This window comes from Amblyomma mixtum, chromosome 3 (genome assembly GCF_055824585.1).
Source record: "Amblyomma mixtum isolate Tamu chromosome 3, ASM5582458v1, whole genome shotgun sequence".
In the NCBI taxonomy this organism is placed as follows: domain Eukaryota; kingdom Metazoa; phylum Arthropoda; class Arachnida; order Ixodida; family Ixodidae; genus Amblyomma; species Amblyomma mixtum.
The window spans coordinates 23408703-23431973 of NC_143014.1; the positions used below are offsets into that span (position 1 = coordinate 23408703).

The window sequence follows — 23271 nt, forward strand, 5'->3', positions numbered from 1 at the left end:
ACAGGTCCTTGACTTGTGTTAGGTATCTTCATAGTATCTCCATAGTATCTACTTTCTACGCGTAGAAACTCCTGTTCTCGCACACCCGCCGCGGTGGCTCAGTGGTTATGACGCTCGGCTGCTGACCCGAAAGACGCGGGTTCCATTCCGGCCGCGGCGGTAGAATTGCGATGGAGGCGAAATTCGAGAGGCCCGCGTACTGTGCAATCTCAGTGCACGTTAAAGAACCCCTAGTGGTAGAAATTTCTGGAGCCCTTTACTACATTAACAAATTAAACCAGCCAAAAAATGCACACAGGAAAACACAGGACGCCTTCACTACGGCGTCCCTCATAGCCTGAGTCTCTTTGGGACGTTAAACCCCCATAAAACAAACCTTCCCGTTCGCGTACTATACTGTCCGGTTGTACAGTATGTGTTACTGTGTCGGGTCTGTGCATGCATAGCGTGCGAGCAGAATGGGCGGCGCCTCGACTGCCGCCGCTGGTCCTTTGCAGGATGCGGCAAGAGACCGGAGGTTTTCATGACACAAGCTTCATTTGCCAGCAACGGTTGTTCTCTTTATTTGTCTAGCGGGAACGGTCGCAGAATCCGGGAATTTTGCAGTGCCTTTTTCGGTGGCGGCCAGGTTAGCCGATCATCCGCAGAGCCGACCTGCAGTGTGAAAATGACATTTGTTAATAGGCCCCGCGTGCGTAAACTACTCAGTTCCTGTCAAAAATCGGCGCACATTTGAAAAGCCGGCACCGCGCAAAAGGATAGAGAAGCTTGGAAAATGAACCTCTTGATTACCCATGTAGAGCGCGTAACCTTGTGTGGTCCCTTCTCTACTTCGCTCGCACACGGCGACGACGGGTCGGAGAGAAGCGGCTCGAACCCTCTGGAAACCTTTCTCCCTCGCCTGATCAATGGCGACGCGTTCCTCGGCGGGAGGGTTCTACTGTGGACGCTACCTGCCTTTGTGCGAAGTGACAGACGCTGTGCGCCCTATATAGGAAGGACGTTTAGTGCCTTCGGGGAGCCCGTGCCGCAGTCATAGGTTTCAAGAAGTGCTCCCGCACGACTCCTGGGTCAACACCACTCGCCCAGCCACGGACCTGCGAGGCAGCGCGCGCCGCTCTTCGGGACGTCGTCACCCTCCGGTCGTCGGACTGTCGCACATGCCCGGTGAACAAATTTTTTCTCTTTTTGCTGTCTTGTGTATTAGCGCACTGTTGTTGCAAGATCTTTCTTTCTACTGTACCTTCACTCTAGTATTACTTTGCATGCGCTGCATCGTTCTGTAGATCCCCTTTGTTTTCTTACGAGTGATTATAATCTCCTTTGTATCGTCTCTTTCCTGCATAAAGTTTGTATTGTTTGTGAAACTGGGCTCCAAACGATCACTCTCTTTGGACACATGATAGCTCTTCCTGGCTGAGCTTGTCACGCTTAGCCGAGGGAATCTGCTGAAAGACCGGACCAGCTACCCCCATACTCTCTGAGGGTGTCTGGGAGCACACACAACCAGTTCGCTAGTGGCAGTGTCATAATCCAGAGCACAAATCGGTTCAACGCTCGTCGCTGTGTAGGCACAGGAAGCTTGCTCCAGCTTTGCTTCTCCCGCATCGCACACTAGGCACTGAATGGGTTACACGAGTCAGGATGCGTCGCTGTGGCTGTTTCTTGGGTGACAGAATGAGAGGGAACGACATGGTCGGCTAGGAGCCCTTTGGCGACAAGTGGGCTAGTGTGCATCGTGTTATGTGACATGGGTGGCAAGAACTAGCCGCATATTAGTCGTGACTACTGCTACTGGCCCAATACCGCATTACAGAGAGAACTATCCTCGTAAATGGGCATATAGAGTTCGCCTGAAGCTACCAAATGAATGCCTACACGATATAACGCGGAGCAGGACACTTACGCGGGGGAGTTACTTCCTCATTTTGCGGCTGGTATCGGGCGACTCCTTCTTTCCGCCAGCGGCCGGGGGTGGCATGGCGGCGGCGGCGGGAGCGCCGCCGTTCCCGCCGGGCGCCATAGCGCCCTCCTTGAAGATTTTGCCGGCGAACACCTTCTGGAAGATGATGTTCGAGCCGTTGTTCTGCATGGGCGCCGCGCACCAGGCCAGCAGCAGCAACTTGACCAAGTAGATGCGCTTGAAGTAGCGGTGGACCGCGACGAATAGGAAGTTGAGGAAGACGTTCACCAGCGCGTACATGATCCAATAGGCGGTCCACTTCTGGAGCGCTAGGACGTCCGCCCGGTCAATGGCTCGGATGCTTCCCAGCATGGGCCAGACTGTGGTGATGAGCATGGCTGTCTTGGCCCCCAGAATGTTGATCATAAACAGAAGCAATGTGACAACCGCCACACCTGCGAAGTTTTTAGCACCGAAAAATTATTCAAAGGGGCTGTGAAACACCTGAGGAGAGTACAAAATCTCGGTCGACCACTACATTCTATCGTCATCAACACTCGAACCAAATAATGCACTTCTACACGCAGCAGAGAACCCAAAATCGCGCGCGAAAGTTGAGAGTCCTTTTTGGCTACTTTTGCATGCTCGTGCCCTCCTCCGTCGCACCCCCCTGCGTGATTCTGTTAAGCGATGGCTGTAGGTTACATTCTATAAGGCGTCACGCAGCTAGCGCGGCCGCGGCCAGTCAGCAGCGTCGCTCCGGCCGGTCAGGATCTGCACCCCCTGAGTGTGCAAAAAATCATGAGAGGAGAGGGGAAGGCGCGAAGACCCTGAAATTCAGGTTTTGACTAGAGGAAACCGAGATTCTACAAAACGCATTTAAAAAGTTCTTGCTGGAGGATATTCGTGAAGAGGCGTCGTTTAACATCGCAGGAATACCGCACCTTTATTGAGTGCCCCTTTAATGCCACTTGGCTGACCAATGAGGGTATCTGCCTCAGTTCACTGAATAGACGATATATGGACGAGCAATGGGACCAGGTAACAACTAACAACCCGTTTGGGCGGGCTAGTTGGTTAAGCGTCTTGAATAAACAGCGCGAACGAAGACGAGCACAAAAGACAAGGAAACGGACCACACAGCGCTGCGCTGTGTTGTCCGTTTCCTTGTCTTTTGTGCTTGTCTTCGTTCGCGCTGTTTATTCAAGAAAAAAAAAAAACTAACAACCGGAAACAAGCTTTAGTCGGCCGTTTGCTAACGCCAAGAACGCACGGCTGCAGATGCACTAACGATTGGGTGGACGCCTGGCATGAACTTCCCGTTGCGTGCACCATCCCAGGAGGGTCGTCTTCCGGAAGCTTTCTCGCGTTTTCCCTAGTCAGAGACGGAATCATTGGCACGTTACTTTGAGCTTGTTCGCAGTCTCACTAAATACTAGGAGTGAGGGGAGCGTTGCCCTTGACAGAAGGGACAAGGGGGCGTAGCCCGTGAGACGTCGGGCCGGCAAAGCAGAAGTGCCAGTAACCATACGGGGGATTGATTCACCGAATGCGCATTAATTGACCTCGTAGATTCGGCGAAGCGGGCCATCGGACCCAGGGATTAAGTGAGCCGCGACGCGGTGAAGTTAAAATTCCTGCGGAGACCTTTGGGCCCAAAGCAGCCCACCGATAGGGTATGGCTTAAGTGCGTCGCCTGCAGCGAGGCGGACATGCACGAGCGGGAAACTAACAAGGCCTCAACCGCTACTGAAGGGGGAGCCAACGAAAGCGGCGGACGCAGAGTTCCGCTGGCGAGGCCTCACCGTATACGATCTGCTCGCGCTTGACCTTGGACTTCCGCTCGACGCCGTCGAGGGCGTCGCCGATGACTCCGCGCTCCCGCAGCACCCTGCCGAGCTCCTCATTGATCTCCTGGGCCATGGCGAGGGGCGTCGGGCGTCCGGCGGCGTCGGCTGGCTGCTTCGGCTGTGGAACGGTGCCGCGTGTCGCTCGCGCCCCGTGCCGCCTCGAGCACCCGCGCACGGCTCCTCTTTTTCGCCTCGAGGGGCTGGTGAAAAAGACGACAAACCAGTCAGTTGATATTTTCTTTTGCGTTGAGGATGGTGATTTTGTAGCTGCTGGACCGCCCCGAAGCCCCCTGCCTTACAGAAGCATGTTTCTCTAGCTGATCCCTCCATCCTTCTCGCATTAAAGATTTTCGTCTTTTTCGCATAGGCGCCGTGGCAGCATTCCCTATGCGCTTTTGAAAACAAGAGCTTGGCCGACGGGGCATATATACTGTTCAAGTCGCAAGACGGGTCTACTTCACGAACGTGGTCGCATCTGCTTCCAGTGAGTGCACATTTTCCTGCCAGCATAAAGGACCCGCGGCTCTGTGCTGAATCCTTCTGAAACTCATTAAAGCTGTATGTAGAAAACCAGCGAAAAGGACGCATTCACAAGGAGGAGAAGTACACAGGACAACGCTGGGGCAGCGTTGTCCTGTGTACTTCTCCTCCTTGTGAATGCGTCCTTTTCGCTGGTTTTCTACATACCATGCACCAACTGGCCCAACAAGCTACGCTTCTTCATTAAGGCTGGTTCCTCAGTGGGCGCCGTTGAAAGCGCGTAGCCGATAAGGTTCCGCCCCCTTTGCTGGCATGTGGAGATGAAAGTGGCATCACCTTGTTCGCGTCCACTGCGGATGTTTTAACCATAATGTTGGCTGGCGAGCGTGTGCTGCCGTGGTGGGCATAGATCTCCAAATAACTGTTCCGTGTAGAAGTGTTTGCAAAGAAACACATCTGGCTGACTTCTCTACCAGCATGATGACGTCCTGGAAATAATCGGCCTGAGACGGTGCTTTCACCAGAGGCCCTTGTTTTGGTCGAGGAAAGAGCTCATAAAGAAGGCTCAGCCTCTTATTTCTCGAAAACTATATATACTGTTTTCATCTGCAAACGCCACTGTTTTTAGTGGACATTTATTTCACTACGCCATTGGTGTTTTTCGCTTGATATTCTTATGAGGCGGCAAGCATGAAGACTCCATGACTGGAGTAGCGATGGCGATACGATTTTAATCGCCAGCAAGCAAGTGAGAACCCCCCGCACCGCGCCACTGCCGTGAAGCATGATCCCGGGGCACCTAAAGACGATCCCCATCGACGATTTAAGTGCAGGCGAATGACATGACGTTTGCGAAGCAGAGGGAGGTAGCAGATGGTCTGGTGAACGCTGGCCCACGGAGCTTCAGACCCACTGGTCGCCAGCAGCCTACGGCCAAGGCCCGCGGACGTGCCGAACGGCAAGTATGGATGTGTTCGGCCATTGGCGTTGGGGCTTCAGCTTCGCGTCGTAATCCGGTGGTGTGGTCTAGGCAGGTACATCGCGGCATAAGAACTGAGGCTGTGGCTGAACAGGGAGCCAGAATGCTCGACCGACGGCAGACGGAAGGCTTCGAAGCCGGGATTGCAGTGAACTCCAGCACACACATGAAATATTACGCGGTGCCAGGCATGACGACATAGGCGGATCTATAGGAAATTCTTGCGCGGGACAGTTGGGGAGGGGGGGGGGGGGTGTAGAGGCGGTAGACCCTCCCCGCATGAATACAGGGCACATGGCGGCTATATAATTTTAATAATGACCAGCGGCATCAGCGCGAGCGCTGACTCCATGCGGCTGCTCTCGTCATCGCCGTCCGCTATGTCGCAATATTTATTTTTATGCCAAGGGTTCCCGCTTTGTTTTCGGTGAACGTCTATACTTAGCCAATAGGCTAAGAGCACTTGCTGCTGGGCTAGTTGGTTTTGGTTCATATTTGAATAGGTTTTAAGCGCAAAAAACAGAGAGACACATAGGTAGGTAACAGGACGAAGCGCCACAGCGCCATGACGCTATGGCGCTTCGTCCTGTTACCTACCTATGTGTCTGTCTGTTTTTTGCGCCTAAAACCTATTCAAATATTAGCCAATAGGGTACCCAAGCTCAGGTTTGGGGCGCGACGTCAGCGCCGCAGCGACGAACCGTGGAAAGTCGGGGCACCACCACGGAACGCACATTCGCGCCACAAGTCTTACGAGTGCAAAGTTAATATTACCGCAGAAATTAAGTACAAGCATGACGTAAGAACTGAAATAAACTAGAGGTGCAGTACGCCTGGTTTCACAGAGTTTAAAATTCATCTGCCTCGCAGCTCAGGCAGCGCGGGCTATGTCCCACTGCGGGGAGCATACTTTACAAGACTTTCCAGCCGACTAGCGTGCTTGGTCGTGTAGAAACACATTGTTAAGGCGTCAACCCTACTGCTCCATTGAGCGAAAACCTGTCTTTCTGTCTCGATCTCTCTGTGTTTGTTAACACTCGATGGTACTCACAAAAAAATGCCGTCCTCGTGCAGCCTCGCAGGTGGCGGTTAATTTATTGGTCGCGCGGGGTTGCTCGGGACAACCTGGATCGCACAAGTCGCACCCGTGGCAGCACCGTGAATACGCGAGTATGCGACCGCGCATGAAAGTGAAGGGGCAGACGACGCGAAGCACTACCTCCTGATCCTCCTGCGCGTACGCCACTTTGCTTCGACGTGCCGCCGTGTCGAATACGCATGGGCGCTCCGAAGAGCGCGGCCGCACACTCGCATGTTCACCCGAAGAGTGGATCAGCCTGTACATCCCATGCAACAACCGACAACTACTACCCGCTAGTGCGTCGCTTCATTTCGTAGGGCTGATTGTACTCTGCATATTTCGAGCATATAACGTAACAGCGGGCTTACCTCTATGTACACGCCTTACAGGACGTTATCACTGAGTTCAGAAATGCATTTTGCTGTCAAATCGGCCTCCTCGTCGTCAGTCGTCTCCTTCACAGAGCAGACGTGACTAATCAGCCCTTTAATTATGGGCTGTTTTGCGGAAGTGCGCGTCAGTCTGAACGATCTTCTAGAAGCCGCAATGGCGGTGATACATCGCGAGAGCGCATGCATGTGCAAGAAAGCGCGGCGAAAGCAACGCGCGCATCGGTCAACGTCCCAGTTTTTGCTGTTCTTCCATAGATGGCACTGCACATCAGATGGACATAAAGCCCCGATGGACACATCCGAGGCGCACGAGCGCAGCGCCTACGCGCCCAGCGCCGCGTCGCGAAACATACGCAACTCGATGGTCTGTTCGCTGGTGCTCGCGCTCAGCTCAGCATTGAAGGACTATGGCTCAGCTCAGCGAGGAAAACGGTGAGAAAGGCCCCATTGAATGCCGAGAGAACTGCGCTCTCTGATTGGTTACACCGACTGCAAAGCAGCGAGCCACTTCCGGCGCCGGAGCGAGCGAGGCGCAAATATCTGACATGGATGTTTGCCAAGGGCCCGCGCCAGCTCGCGTCTGCGCCTCGCGCATGCGCAGACCGGCCCCGGTGTACGCTGGTACGCGTAGGCGCTGCGCTCGTGCGCCTCGGATGGAACCGTGGAGATGCGCCTTTAGGATGCCTCAATGCGCCTGGTCCCCCTCTAGGCGCAGCAGTGCCACTCGGCGATTCTTTGGTAGCCTATACTGTTACCGGATACAGCTCAAGAATGAAGCGGCGATGCCCCTCAAAGGAGCCCCTCCAGCCAATGGCGTCGATCGGTTATTGCCCCTGAGCGATCCTCTTGGACCTGCTAGCGTGGAATCCCAGGGAGTGTCAGATGAATGGGGAATCACCACGGCCTGGTCATGGAAAACGGTCAACGCCGCTGGCTCGAGGGCCTTCTTTGAGAGGCCGCTACGTTCTTGAGTTGTGTCCGACTGTAGCGCTTCTGCATTTTGTAGCGACGTTGTCACTGGAGCAGTTTTCTAAGAGTAATGTTTATTTCAAGCCAGAGTACGCGCGAAAACGCACTCGTGCCCCCCCCCCCCCCCCCCATTATTCGACATGGAAACAATGTGGGCTTTTCGTACGCGGACAAACATAATCACGTCCATCGCACTTCTCCGAAATTACGATCAAACCTCATCCTCTCGTCAGCTGCTGCCGTGCTCTTTGACGCTGCCTTATTCTTGCTGTTTCTGCCGTTAACGTTAATGTTAGGTAGCGTTGATATTCCGAATGGCGGGGCAAGATGCCCGCACCGTTGGCTCAGTTTCTCAAGTTGCAAGGAACAGATAGCCTTTGATAAAAGCGTCACATTACTGACCTGGCGGTGACGACCAGTGGAATTGGGCTACAAGGAATAGCATTTGCTGCCTGATATCAGGGTAACAATTATTTGTGGGCTCCACGTTGGATGTTACACTGGCCAGATGTTTTTGGGATACCAGACCGTTAACTTTGGCAGTAAATTTTGCTGCATTATTTTCTTGGCTTTTCAAGCTTTAAAGTGATGTTTGTACGCTGGTTTAGAGTTACAATTGCTTCACGATGATTTTCCAGGTAAACATGCTGACAAGAAATATAAGCAAAAGTGGAGCTGTTGCGAGGAAACCGTGACGTTCTCGGACAAGCAAAAACGAAGTCATGCTGTGCGACAATTTCTACTGCGGTATCAGTCCCACCCGGTGAGCTTCAGCAGCATCTTAGGAAATAAGATCCATCAAGGACCATTTTTTTGGTGGCCAAAATAACCTATGAAACAGTGAAAAGGCTTGCGGATACTTGAAAAATTCCAAAATCGTTAAAACTTGAAGGACTATAGGCACCAAATTTCTGTTCCATGTTTACTTCTTAATTGTAATCATGCGTAATACATTACTATACCTGGATCACAACTGTGTATTTGCCTACGACCGCTAAATAATAGATAATCAAATTTTTTCTCTAGCCTGTTTATGTTCCGGTTCCAATAGGCAAGCGATAGCTATGACGTCAAAGGTCACTTATAGGTCACGTGTAGCATGAGAAAAACTGTGGTATAATTGCTGCTTCGTCGTTTTAATTGACCACATTGCTTGCCAGCCTACCTCAAGAGCGGGAACACAATGAGTGAAGAATTAGCTATTATATTGTTATCCTTAACAGGCTCCAAGGCTATGCGGATTACACGAACCTCCTACCTGAAACAATGTTAGGATTCAGGGCTCATCTATCTACCCAGTACATACTCTTGCAGCATAACAAGGACATAATCGAAGCTGCTGAGGGAACAGGAACTAAAGCAATATTGGGTTTAGATCTTATTAAACCTTGGCAGCTACGGTAGCGGAGACGACGGCCGTGCTATATCTTCCGCCCATATTTTGCAGCATCGCTTTCTACCGGACGTTTCTGCAGCTCCCGCGGCCAGACTTTGTTGCCGAGTGCAGCTCCACGTGACTGCACCATCACTGTCATTCCGGAAAGGAGGCCATCAGCCATTGGATGTCCCGGCGTGACGTCACATCGACTGAGGCTACATAATCTGCGAGAGCTTCATCAAGCATCACTTGGCAGCTACGGTAGCGGAGACGACGGCCGTGCTATATCTTCCGCCCATATTTTGCAGGTTGGCTACCAAACATTTTCATTTACTGCATGTAAAACTATTCAGTGTGAATCCGCTGCCATATTGCTGCCAAGCACTTTGATGCGCGTCTTGTTTTAGAACTAGTGTGCCTTTTTGGGTTGTAAAACGTCTGAGAAATGACGAAAGAACTTCAGAAAATGTTTGAAGACTTGAAGCGTGAAATAAAACAAGAGTTTCGCGACATGAGAGAAAGTATCGAGCGAGACCTCAGGAAAGATATAAGAGAAATTAAGACTAGCATGGGCTTTATTAACCAAAGCTATGAAGAAATAAAAGATTCCGTGAAAAGAGTTGAAACAGAGAGCAAGGATCTGAAAGAAACAATCAGAACGCTGCAGGAGGAACGTCAAACTCTGTGTGCACAAGTAAAGGAACAAGAGTCTAGACTCGTGCAGAACGAACAGCACTCACGGTGCTTCAACATCGAAATCAAAGGAGTGCCACAGATAGACGACGAAAATTTACAAGAACTGTCCAAAAAACTGGCTCAAGAAATTGACATGCCTCTGGAGGACTGTGACATTGAGGCTTGTCATCGTGTTCAAACTGTTGGAAATACTGCCTCCCCTAACATAATTTTGCAGTTTACACGCAGAGCTCGGCGAAACTCTTTCCTGGAAAAAGCTAAAAAGTGCAGACTTACGGCAAATGACCTGGGGCTAGAACCAAACAACCAAATCTTTGTAAACGAACACCTGTGCCCAGCCATGAAGCGCCTCTTCGGTGCTGCAAATGCAGCGAAAAAAGCGCAGGGCTGGAAGTACGCGTGGGTCAAGAACGGAAAAATTTATGTTCGCAAATCAGATACCACACCTGTTATCCCTATCACCTGCGTGGATGACATGACCAAGATGGTGTAAATTTCTTGAACCTATATAACTTGTTGTCCAGCCAATATGGGCTTCCTACCACAGGAAATTCAGAAATTGGTTCTGACCAAAAAACCAGCCCTATCCTTTTTTCACCAAAACGTTCGCTCTTTAAAAAACAAAGAAAGTGAAATGAATGCTTTGTTAGATCTTTTCGGAGTGTCATTCACGGTGCTAATGCTTACAGAAACATGGTATGAAGAAGAATCGGCTGTATTTCACTTACCAGGTTATCAGTGTTTCTTTCGCAATCGTCAGGACAAGAAAGGGGGTGGTGTTTCTATTCTTGTAAAAGCGAATATTACCTGTGATACCGAAGAACGATTCTGTGCTATCACACCTGACTTTGAAGTGCTCACCTTGCGCCATCTTGATAATCTGTTTTGCGTGGTGTACAGACCACCATCGGGTACATTTAGCAACTTTCTGGCCTTTTTAGACGAAGTTTTTGAGTATGCCGTGGAACTGAAAGTGAATATATTTTTGGGTGGAGACCTGAACGTCAACATGCTCATACCTACGCCAAACCAGAATGAACTGAGCCTTACTATTTCTGCATATGGGCTATCAAATGTTATCACTCATCCAACACGGATCACAGAGCAAAGCTCTACTTTATTAGATGTGTTTATTACTAATGTTGACACTGACACAATATTCGCTGGAACTATTTATACTAGCATGAGCGACCATCTGGGAATATTTCTATTAGTGAATAAGCCCTTGCCGATCAAATGGAATACAGAGCAAACTACTTATCGCCAAGTAATTAATCCTTCTCGCCTTGAGTCATTCCGCTGCGCAATCGAACACCAAACATGGGAGTCCGTCTACACACGCAGTGATAGTAATACTGCATATTCAAAATTTATAAGCATATTTAAAGATATTTACCACCTACATTTTCCGTTAGTGCAAGTAAAGAAACCGAAGAAAGCGCGAAAACCTTGGTTAACGCGAGAATTACTGAATATGATTAAGCATAAACATGCGTTGTTTGCCAAATTTGTAAAAACAAAAGATTTAACAATACTTGCACAATTTAGGACCTATCGAAATAAAGTTACATCTAAACTGAAGCAGGCTAAATATTCTTTCTTAATAAACATGTTCCGGGGTGAATGCGCACAACGTGCAGATGCTGTTTGGCGCAATTTGAATCTATTATTACATCCCGGCATCAGTGCATCTACGCTTGACTCCCTTACACATGAGGGAAAGCTACTCACCGGCACTTTGTTGGCAGATGGTTTTAACCACTTCTTTATTGAACAAACTAAACACTTTAACCAGGACGTGAGTATCTGCCGCAATTACGCTGAGTACGTGAAAGGTAACGACAGTACGCAATCTCTTTTTTTTGCCCCAACTGATTCAATTGAAGTTTTCGCTTGCATAAATAATATCAAAAATAGCAAATCACAGGACTCGAATGGTATGCAAATATTGCCTGCCAAGCATGTTCTTGACGTCATTTTCCCTGTTCTTACCTACATATATAACCTAATTTTATCCACTGGCGTTTTCCCTAAAGAAATGCAGATTGCCCGAGTGGTACCAGTATTTAAGCATGGAGATAAAAAATTACTCAATAACTATCGACCGATTTCCATACTACCTGTGCTTTCTAAAGGTATTGAGAAAATAATCCACACCAGAATTACCTCATATTTTTATGACAATCGCTTATTACTTGACTTCCAGCATGGCTTTAGGAAGCACAGGTCTACTGAAACGGCTCTTCTAACTCAGAAAGAAATTATAATAAAGTCTTTAACATAAAATAAACTCGCCATTGGTATTTATATCGATTTTTCTAAGGCATTTGACCTCATTAATCATAATATTTTTCTTTTTAAATTAAATAGGTATGGTGTACGTGGCGTAGCGCTAAATTTATTAGAATCCTACTTATCATACAGAGCTCAGTACGTAGATGTAAACAGAGCAACTTCTTCTACCCTCTCTATAACATGCGGAGTGCCCCAAGGCTGCATACTTGGGCCATTACTGTTTTTAATTTACATAAATGATATTTTCCACTGCACAAGTAGCGCTCATATAGTATCATATGCTGATGACACATCTTTTTTTATCACAGGTACTTCCGAAACAGACATTGAAAAACAAACAAACAGTGCACTTACTCAACTCGGCTTATGGGCAGAAGCAAATTATCTGCGAATAAATCCGATAAAGACAAAACTTATGTTATTCCGTCCTAAGGGAAAGAAAATATCACATCCTATCAAAGCCGTATTCGATAATCAGCCTATTGAACTCGTTGAGTCTGTAAAAACACTGGGAGTAACCTTTTCAAGCAATTTATCTTGGAATGCACACATAGAATACATTCGTTCTACAGTTGCCTCAGCCCTGGGTATACTTGCGCGTTTTAGACACATCTTTCCAACAAAGGTAAAAATCATGCTTTACAATGCGTTAGTACTTTCTCATCTTCAATATTGTAACATAGTTTGGGGCACAACAGGCATAACTAATCTTCGAAAGATACATCTGCTTCAGAAAAAAAGCAGTGCGATGTATAGCCTATGTACCATTATTTTCTTCTACCACTAGTCTTTTTGCAAAGTATGAAATTCTTCCCATATTCGCATTTTATACTTACAGACTACTATTAAATTATAAATCTCAATTAAAACACCCCAATAATCTCATCATTTCGCTTGCACAACTCAGAGAAAACACCAGCTGCCGTGACACGAGACATAGAGAAACCTGGTCTGCCCCAACACCAAGAGCCCACTATGTGAATGAATCCGTATGTTAATAACCTTCCAACTCTGCTGAACAAATTAATCCAAGAAAATTTTGATATAACCAACAAATCAAAACTTGAAATTCTGGAATATTGCCGGACAAACTGTTTTCCTTGAATTTCAGGTGCCGTTTATTATTTTTATTTAATTTTATTTGCGGTGTTCTTTTGTGATGATTTATGACATTATCTTTTTTTTGTGCGTTAGTGCATGATGTGCATAAGTGGTCTGTAAAATGCTGATTATTTATTTTTTTTTTCAGCAGTGAGTGATGTATTCATCTTGCTGATATATTTTTTATGTATGTATGTACGTATGTATGAGTATAGCCATCGTCTTCGTCCTGTACTGTCGGGAATGTAAAGGAGCCGGGACCCTTTGTTAAGCTGTCACCACAGCTTTTAGTCCCGGCTCCTCCTTCGTAACAAAGGAAATAAACTTCAACTTCAACTTCTTCTTTCGACAATGTCTCTTACAAAGCCATTTTGACAAACTTGTCAGAAATCAACCCCAGAGAAAGGACGTACAACTACATCCGTTACTTCCTCACAAACAGAACAGCAATTTTAACGGTCGGAACCCATAGAGTCTGCCTCAATCACACTAGGAACCAAAGGAGCACCACAGGACTCCGTCCTGTCCCCCTTTCGTTGTGACCCCTCCTTCATCGAAATTCCCCTCATACTGGCACAAAAAATTACGAGGAACTTCAGCGGCTAAAGTGGTGAAAGGCGAAAGCCTGAGAGCTGCATTCTGCTACGTGATTGTTCACTGCACATTTTGTTGGTGCATTAATTAACTGCCAATGAATGACGCTTAAGCTTCGCCTTTAGGAGTGGAACGCGACGGCGTGTTGTAGGGCTGCCACGGAGTCCAAGGAACGCCACCACCCGTTCGGCGCAATGCGTTGCCCTTTGAATGCAACGCTTTTTGAGGAAAGGAAATGGGGCTGTCATCTCGGTGGACACCTGAGCCGCACCGTACAGGAAGGGAGGAAGTGTGAGGGAAAGAAGAAAGAGGGGCCGTAATGAAGAAAATGAAAATTGTATTTCAGGAAAAGAAATTACGCATTAACTGTCTCACATATCTCAGTAGGCGCTAGTCGAAAATTGTATTTGAGGAAAGGAAGTGCGCAGTAACTGTCTCACATATTTCGGTGGACACCCGTCAAAATTTGCGCGCGTTGACGTCACGACAATTTGGACCAATCTGAAACGCGGACAAATACGCCTTGCTCGTTGGTAAATTCGTTTTTGAGGAAAGGAAATGTATCTGTCTCTCATATCTCGGTGGACACCTAAACCTCGCCGTAACAGGAAGGGAGGAAGATGGGAGTGAACGAAGACACCGTATTCACTAGACTCACCTTTGTTCATTCCAAACCATCGAGCTGGCATGGCGGAGTGGTAGCGTGCTCGACTCGCACTCCAGAGACCGGGGTTCGATTCCCAAGCTCGGCCAATTTCTTACTCGGTTTTATTTATTTATCTGGTCTGACTAGAAAGGTTAATTAGACTCCTTGGTTAAGTAAGCAATTAACTAAACTCAGTCAAACTTACTTGGAGCATCACTATACGATCCCTTTAATTGGTTGCATGGTTAGTAGCCAAAGTACAATTGGCCCCGTTTGAAATTCGCGCACTGTGACGTCAATACCGTTTCGACGAATTGAAAAGCGTGACATTTTTGTCGACAGCTCCTGCTTACAACGATGAGGCATTAAAGGCTTCCGCCTTAATACCAGATCTACATCACATGTTCCATGCAGATGACATCACACGTTGGGTAACCAAAGGATGCGAAGGCTACACTGAAGACACATCCAAGATGCAGTGGACATCATTGAGGCATGCGCATGGGAACCGGCCTCACTTGTTTAGATGAAAATCTGAACTCTTTGTGGTAATACCTAAACAAAGAGGTAAGAGAACTGCACCCGCACCCCCTCCCTCTGCAAATAAACGTCCATGTAAATGGACGATCCGTCAAAGATGTACAAACCATGAGAATACTGGGGTTGTATTTACAAACAAACGAAAAGAATGATGACACATTCACTAAACTAAAATGCAGCGTAGAAGCGACGGCGAAATTAATCCGCCGCATAGATAATCGAAAACAAGAGGAGAGGGAAAGAGACCTATGCCGACTAGTGCAGGCCTTTGCGCTAAGCAGGATACTCTATGCCAGCCCTTATCTCAAACCTACGGAAGCAGAAAAGGACAGATTGTATAGTACGCTACGGCAGGCCAATAAAACCGCCTTAGGGCTCCCACTAAATTCCTCAACCGAAAGACTTATGAGGTTAGGCATACACAACTACTGCAATGAACTGAAATAAGCTCAATGAATGGCTGAAACGGCGTGGTTAGCCAATTCCAGAACTGGAAAAAGTATTCTAACCAGGCTTGGAGATAACTTTCAACCTACGGATAAAAACTATAAAGTAGATTCACCAAGGTGGAAATTTGAGCAAGTCGGTATTGATCCATAACTCCTTAAGTTATACCGACTCTATACCGACTTGATCCATAAGTCGGCATTGATCCATAAAAGTATCATGCGCTACTTTTGCTCAGGTTCCGTTCGCTTGGTTGGTTTTGGCTTTCTTCGTCAGTCGGAAGTTAGCACCTGTGATGTTGGTGTGTGTTCTCTCCCCTTTTGTCCGTCGTCCTGGTTTTGCGCTACTTTTATGTTATGGTATAAAGTAGACTTAACACCATTTTACGAGGAGCAGACGGGAGAGAGAGGAATACTCTCGAACACCTACCTACGCGCGACGCCCCACTGTTGCCATCCTCCCCTGCTGATAATCTGGCGCGCGGAGCAACGTTCCGCCGGTCGTCCGTTTGTTTACTGCGGTGAAATACGTGTTTGCTGTCTTGTGGTGAATGCTGGAATGTCGTACACAACACCAACTTCATCTGGCCAGCACTGCGTTGTCACGGACTGCGGCAATACCCAGCGTAAACGAAAAAAAAAAATTTCCAACAGTGTCTGCGCACAGCATGCCACGCCGAGGTCTCAGTGCGGCTGCGATATGTTTATGCTACACTGTTTTCCTGCCGACCCGCGCTTAATTCGACAGTGGACAGCGCTGGTAAACAGGAAGAGCTTTGTGCCGACAACGAACTCGCGCGTATGCTCGGCTCACTTTGTGGATGGGAAGCGGATGGAAAGGAACCCGCTGCCTATGCTGAGTCTTGGAAACGAATGAAAGGTACGCGCTAGGTTCCCACAATTGCTTTGCTAGTTTTGCGCGGTAATCGACGTTGTCGGTGTTTAGGCAAATGCACAAATGAGATAGGTAATAGGGCGTCAACTAGACAGGCTAAATGCTAACCATTTCGGCAACACCAAGAAGTGTTTTAGCGGCCAACCCGTACTATCCCTTCTGAAAAAAGTTGTGTGATGCAATAAACTCATACAATTTGTCATACAAATATCAAACAATTATCATTCAAATCATACAAAATTATCATACAAATGTCAGACGTTTTTGCAAAAGCATACAGTCATCATACAGATGTTATAGAATATCGTACAAATTGTACGCTATTTCTATGACGAAGCCTGTATGAGGTTATTGCCTCATACAGCATTTTCAGCAGGGATGGGACTGACTGTTCATATTACTAGCAACTTATTTCTTGTTAAGCTGCATCTTGACCCCAGTCTTGTTATTGGGAGTGCTTTCGCACTAGTGCATGCCCGTGACTGCTTGACTTTGCCGATGCCTGTTGACTGGGAGCGAGCCTTTTATGGATCGGTTATGACCAGTGTTCTCATGTGTTCAGGCGATCTACGGACGCAGGCATCTGATGGGCGACGACGGAAATCTGCCGGCAGTGAAACGAAAGGTAAGCACATGAAGCATGTAGATGAAAACTTTGTGACTCAAGTGAGTTATTGTCATTTCAGAAACAAGGCATGGCCAGTGATGCGCGAAATAAAGCATGCGCAGAAAATGCCTCCACATAATGCAAGAATCGTTTGGTTCGTTTTATTTGGTTTAACGTCGCCAAGCGGCACAGGCTATGAGAGACGCTGTAGCAGAGTGCTCCGGATAATTTCGACCACCTGTGGTTCTTTAATGTACTATCGGAGACAAAAGTGGTATACTCCACGCGGCGGAAGCCGGAGCAACGGAAAACTGCGTTGCAACGCCATCTACAGGCGGCATCTGGGATCGAGACAGCCAATTCGTGATCTTTATTATCAGCAGGCATGTCGCTTGGCTCCTTTCAATGTTTCGTGGTTTAGACCACCAAAATGCAGCAGTTTTCCGTTGCTCCGACTGTCGCCGCGTGGAGTATACCACTTTTGTCCCCGATAGTACACCGGCATCGCACAGTACACGGGCCTCTAGCGTTTCGCCTCCATCGAAATGCGACCTCCACGGCAGAGATCGAACCCGCGTCTTTCGGGTCAGTATCCGAGCACCATAATTACTGAGCCACTGCGACGGCCCTGTAAAGAATTATGGCTACTATGCAAAACATGGAGAAAAAGAGAGGACGGAAATCCTCGTTGCAAATTATTGCAGCACGAGGCTATGCTACCTAGATCGACAACTCGAGCTTACTAAAACTTGGTCACATAAAACACAGCAAAGCTTTCCGTTCTTTGCATGTGAGCATTAACATTCTGGTTTTGGCGATTTTGCATGTGTGATGTACTGTGGCATTCTAGCTTGCTGGCGTGCTACATGCCCGCAAAGCAAGCTCATTGTTCTTGCATTTGTACGTTAGCAGGCTGCTTCTCCCTCCCTTCTTTCACTCCTTTCTCGGCACGGTTCAGGCTCCAACCAAGATTAAAACAGTTACTGTGCCTATCTTTCCCTCATACCCAATTTTTATTTGCAGGCAGCAGCTGGCACCGAGCACCTAACATCTGGCATGGCCTCTGGTAGTAATGTATGTGTGGAAGTGCAGGGGCGTGCTTGTTGTATTCACATGCGAACATATCCTATCTCACTGTGGTTGCACTGACCTTTTACAGGTGATTTCCAACACGAGGACTCTGCAGCACTTTTGCAATCAATATCTGAACAAAATTCCAGCATGTATGTTGCCCGATAGTCTTGATACACTACAGCATCTAGTCAAGCTCAAAGCTGCGTTGTGTGTGTTTCAACAGGCTGATTTTCGCATGGAAGATGCTTGCAGTATTGCTTTTATCTGCAATGAAAATGTATGTATGACCATATGCCTTTTAAAGTTCGTCAAGTTGAGTGTTATTTCTCCCCTGGTGACTGAAACACTAAGTGCCTCGAGTACTATCTCTATGAACAGTGAGCCACATGTATATACCGATTTAAGCTAAGTCCATTGTCAACGAAGTTTGTTTATCTTGGCTGACATGCTGCTGCGTTATGTACTGAAGATGCCAGCCTTGGCCTGTCCCTTAGAAATGCATTAGATGTAACTGTCCATACAAACACTGAGCCTGCCGGCATACTGCAAATTAGAAGCCTGGGTTCACTATTTTGCTTTTTTAGAGCGCAGCTCTTTGGCGTCCGTTCCTGGGTTTCGCGTCGTCGTCGGCGTTGTCGTCGGCCTCGTAACCAGCTCCGCCCCCCTTTCATCCCCCCAGCGCTAGCAGCGACCGACTGATACCGCTGGATGCCGCTGACGCCGCTAGAGAGTCAAGATAACGTGACTGCATAGAACACCGTCGCCGCCATGCAGAAAGAGGAGGAAAGGGTCCCCCCCCCCCCCCCCCCTGTTCTTGTGTGGCGTATAGGGTGCTCTTCAGTTGCCGACGCGCCGGTTATTTCACGTAGGCCCCGGCACGTCGACGAATACGTGACCACCTTCCCACGGCTAGACCTGGTTCTTAGCGCTGCGGAAGCGAGGGTATCATATTGTTTGTGTCGGCATCGGCGGCGTTGTCCCTGAAACCAACTCCGCAGCTGGGGTTGACTCACTATCGGCGTCAGCGGCATCAGTGGCCGCATTTGTTTTTCCAGTCCCGGACTACTTGCTGGCAGGTCTCGGCTTCCGCTCGGACAGGAAAAGCGTCATGGTCACATGACCTACTTGCCATAGGCATGCCATAGGCTGCTTTCGAACTCGCCGCCAGAGCCGGGCTCCCCTCGGTTACCGTACAAGGACGCTGTCATCTGCTAGCAGACGATGCAAGCCACGGCCACCACGACGCCGAAGCAACGCCGTGCGATCGATCATGATACTGAGTCGATTTAAAGACTGTACTGTCAGCTTAGCGTAGGTGCATTACAGAACTCAGCTTCGGAGGTATGCTCGCCGCTACTGCTTGCGGCGAAGTTCGCACAAAGTAGCCCAACTCGTTGCGGAAAGGCGGATAGACGAAAGCCTCCGCAAAAATGTTGACAACAAGCTCTATAGCTGCTCCAGTATACGAGTAGTTCACCTGCGATGCTTTCAGGTAAGCGTACAGATAGCATGTCGCAAAACAAGCGAACAAGAACCTCTTGACGACACGAGCAAACAATACGCGCTCGCAGCTCCGAACGCGCGTCCGTGTGCGGTGGATTTCAAGAAAATAAACGAAGATGCAAGAACAAAAAGTCTTGCGATGGCTCAGAGAGCAGCTACGGAGCTCATTTGAAGGTTTAACGCATGATATCGACCTCCAGGAACACGAAAAGTACTCAAAATGCACACGGAGTCTAACTCAATATGGCTGCCAGCGCGGCGCGCAGCTGTCGTCTGCTGCCTTCTCAGCAGCCCGCGGACTGCCATAGGCTAAAAACGAACGCGTTGCTATGGCGATGCAAGCAGGTGGGCGGAGCTTTCGGGCTGCCCGAGAAAAACAAATACCGGACTCGAGTCCGCAAGTAGTCCCGGACAGTCCGGGACTGAAAAACAAATGCGCCCAGTCAGTCGCTGCTATCTCTTCCCTCCTCCCTTTATCGTGTTGTCCGCTTGCTGCGCGCGCTTCTGCCCCCATCGTTTGCCGCTGGGTGTACACGCCGCCCCCCTCCCCCCTGTTCCTGCGAAAAATAAAAAAAAATTCTGTGATAGCGCATACATGTGTTGCTCGATTTCTTTGCCTCAATCTATCGAAAAGGTGAAACAGCTTATTTGCTGCGCTCAAATTTCGCATTAGGAAGTAACGTAATCGTCGGTAATTTTTTTCTTAGGCGGTTCCTCCTGTTCATCAAAACGCTTCGAGTGGCATGCTTCTAAGCAGTGAACTGAATGTAAGCTCAAATTTTTTCTTAGCTGCTTGCAGATGAAAGGAAGATCACTGTTGCCTTTCTCCCATGTAAGACTGATGCTGCTTCAGCTGTCATGCTGCCTTCATATGAAGATGACGTGAGTGTGCATGCACAAATATTTATTCAACTTCCTTGCATGCAGGAGGCATCACATGTACTGTATTTTATTATTTTGCCAACAGGTGATTGACCAAGAAAATGGCAATATGTTAATTCCCCATAGAAAGAAGAGACTGCTTTTTTGGAAAAAAATGGCTTTGCAAAAGTGACTTAAGAATGTTTTTCTTTGCAGGTTAAGACAGAGGACAGCTCTACACAGTGGGAGGAGACACCAACAGATCACATGTACGCATGTCACGCACCACTCAGACTTTTCTTTTGCATTAAAATGTACTCACTCCCACTAGCTCACACCACAAGACATACTTTTTTACGCAGGGATCCCAGTTCAAGTTTTTAACAGCCTTGTTTTGAAGCTAAGAGATATGGAAGCAGAAGTATGAAGGGTTTTAAGCTTGAACAGCAACTGCTCCTGACTCTGACGAGGCTAAGACTCGGCCTCCTCTGTGCAGACCTAGCAAGGAAGTTGCAGATATCAGTTGCAAGTATATTCAAAATATTCGAAAACATGCTATGCAACCTAGAAAGAATAATGGAGGATGTTGCTGTTTGGTTGCCACGGGCAGCTGCGTGCGACAGCATGCCGCAAAGCTTTGTGAAGAGAGGTCACGGCCGAACAGCATGCATCTTTGATTGCACTGAGGCGCAACTGCAAAGACCCAAAAAACTTCTGGCAAGAGTGCACAGCTATAGTCCATACAAGGGATAAAATGCTGTGAAATTCCCCGCAGTGATAGCTCCCAACGGCCTCATCATGTACCCCCTTTGCCAAAAGTAACCGAGCAGCAGGTTTTTGCTTCTCAACCGCATAACGGAGCCTTTTCGGCACCCCTAAAGACCGAAAGGTGTCAGGACATGAGGGCAAGGGTTCACCTCACTCTATACAGATTCAGAGCTGCCGTAAGTGCTTCGCTACGCGGTTAAGAAAGGAACCACCGTTGCCCGGTTACTTTTGGCAAAGATGGTGCGTGCCTGACGTGTACGGTGGCAGGGCCTCGGACAAGCACATGGAACGTGCGGCGTTGAGGATTACCTTCTTCCAGGTGATTACATTTTGGCAGTTAGAGGCTTCAAGCTTGAACCTCACCTGACAGCTCAAGGCATAGACATGTATGCACCTGCCTTCACCAGATATGTTTTAAGCTTGAAATGCTTTTCGCTCCCGTTGTCGGCAGTGTGGTGACGTCACGCCGAGACCGAGAGCCAACATCCGGGCACTGAATTCCACTCATCCGGGCACTGAAACGAGAACATCCGTGCACCGTACGAGATTTAACGAGACTCACGCGTGATCTGTTAGGGGCTTTGAGAGAGGGCCGCTTAGAGTAAGAGGGGAGCTCCAGGGCGAGCAGGGCTTTGGGCAAAAAAACTGCTTCCGCGCCGTCCCCTAGGATGGCGCTGCGGTCCCACACTCACGCATGTAAAAGACCGGCCGCTGGGCCTTGACGTTTCCCCCTTTGGCAGGCAGATGTATACACGTTTCGCGGAGTATTCGAACTCGCTGCATATACTTTCTTGTCAGGCCTGCGTCTCGTCGTGTCCGCGTACGCTTCTGCATCGTCCTGCATTTCAATGCCGCCACCGTCACAGCTGCTTAAGCCGAGCAATGTAGCCTGATGAAAGGAGAGGTAGGAAGCGTCTTGCGGAAAGCGATCGCTTTGCGAGTGATACGCCTCAGCAGAAGGCTGCTCGCCCCTGCCGACAACGCCATGATTATGCGGCCGCTCCCGAAAGCGACAAGGCCGCCACGGTTCGCGGCGGCCTACCTAAGCCCGCACTATTGCAGGCGGTCGCTTCGACGCAACAAGAGGAGTGTGGTGTGTTGAGCACCATACCCATTTCAAGATTTTGACTAGTACCATTTACAACCAATGTGTTATGCCCGTAAACATTTCATGCTTTCTCTACTCTCGGTTACGGGAGAGGCAGAGATTTTTTTTTACTACAGTTCATCATGGCTGTTCTTGTTTCAGAGTACTCAAAAGCATTCTCTCCACTTTTAGGAAAAACTGAACTGTCAGAAGAGGGTGCAACAAAGACAAGGAGAATCGCATCAGTCCGGACACATATTGAGAGGGACATAAACCGTATACGCTACTAAGACCTTCAAGCACGCACTGGCGATTAACTCCAGAAAGCACATTAACGGACTTGTTTTTGTGTGTGCTGGACTATACAACCTGAAAGGTCCTCTGATCAAAAAGAAATGCGAAGAATAAAGGCTGAACTATAGCAGGTGCATTACGGTTGCCTGACGTATTGAAAGCAAAACATTCGACATTAAGGTGTGAGAATACATCACCAAGCACATCATATACAAGATACCTTACATTGTTTATTCGTGAACTGGCAATTCCCCACTGCCTTCACCATGTGCTGCATTACTGGTCAAACTGCAATCACAGCCTAGGTAGCACTATTTTTGTAGAGCAACTTTATAGGGCGTTCACATGAGTGTCCATAAATGTTTCTTCCTTCTCTACACCAATCATCATCCCTCCCTTGTCTATGCGCAAGTACAGGTAGCATATAGTGCTGCCTACCAGGGTCAAGTGCACTTGTGCTTGAACCTGGTAGTAGTACTTGTGTGTTACCTTTAATGCGCCTGTGGCATCCAAGCAAAAGTCTGGCTTTGCTTGCCCTGCTTTCACCAAATCACGGGAACCAAACGGGAACCAAAACCCGCGACCAACTTTCGTCGTGGTGCTTGTTTTCTTGGCCAGCTCGAGCGCGCTAACATGCGCAGCTGCCCAATCGAAGTGGCGTTCGTTTACGACGTAGTTAACGTGCGGCTAACGCACCCAGCGTCTACCGGCCGAATCTCCATTGCACGCTGATTCCAAACGGCAGTTTGAATGCAACACGCGAAGAAAACATGCTTGTAGGAGTTCGTCTGCTACGTGCACCTCAATCATGGCGGCCGGCTGGATGGATGGA

General features: G+C 48.4%; 1 protein-coding gene and 1 pseudogene across 1 annotated transcript; one reads left to right on the top strand and one right to left on the bottom strand.

Moving 5' to 3' along the window:
• Positions 1-1915: 1915 nt before the first annotated feature.
• On the bottom strand, positions 1916-3826 carry LOC149349433 (receptor expression-enhancing protein 6-like). The gene is made up of 2 exons (XM_089576776.1): positions 3709-3826; positions 1916-2358 (listed from the first exon to the last, which is right to left on the bottom strand). Exons 1-2 carry the CDS (start codon positions 3824-3826, stop codon positions 1916-1918), a joined length of 561 nt encoding a protein of 186 aa, XP_089432902.1.
• Positions 3827-16878: 13052 nt separating this feature from the next.
• On the top strand, positions 16879-21517 carry LOC149349434 (uncharacterized; annotated as a pseudogene).
• The last annotated feature ends 1754 nt before the right edge of the window (positions 21518-23271 follow it).

What these genes read in the sequence shown, in the direction of transcription:
- LOC149349433 (XM_089576776.1), bottom strand. Translation starts at nt 3,826, where the DNA reads ATGGCCCAGGAGATCAATGAGGAGCTCGGCAGGGTGCTGCGGGAGCGC. An exon ending in GCGCGAGCAGATCGTATACG is followed by an intron (nt 2,359 to 3,708) that starts GTGAGGCCTCGC and finishes AAAACTTCGCAG; the next exon opens with GTGTGGCGGTTGTCACATTG.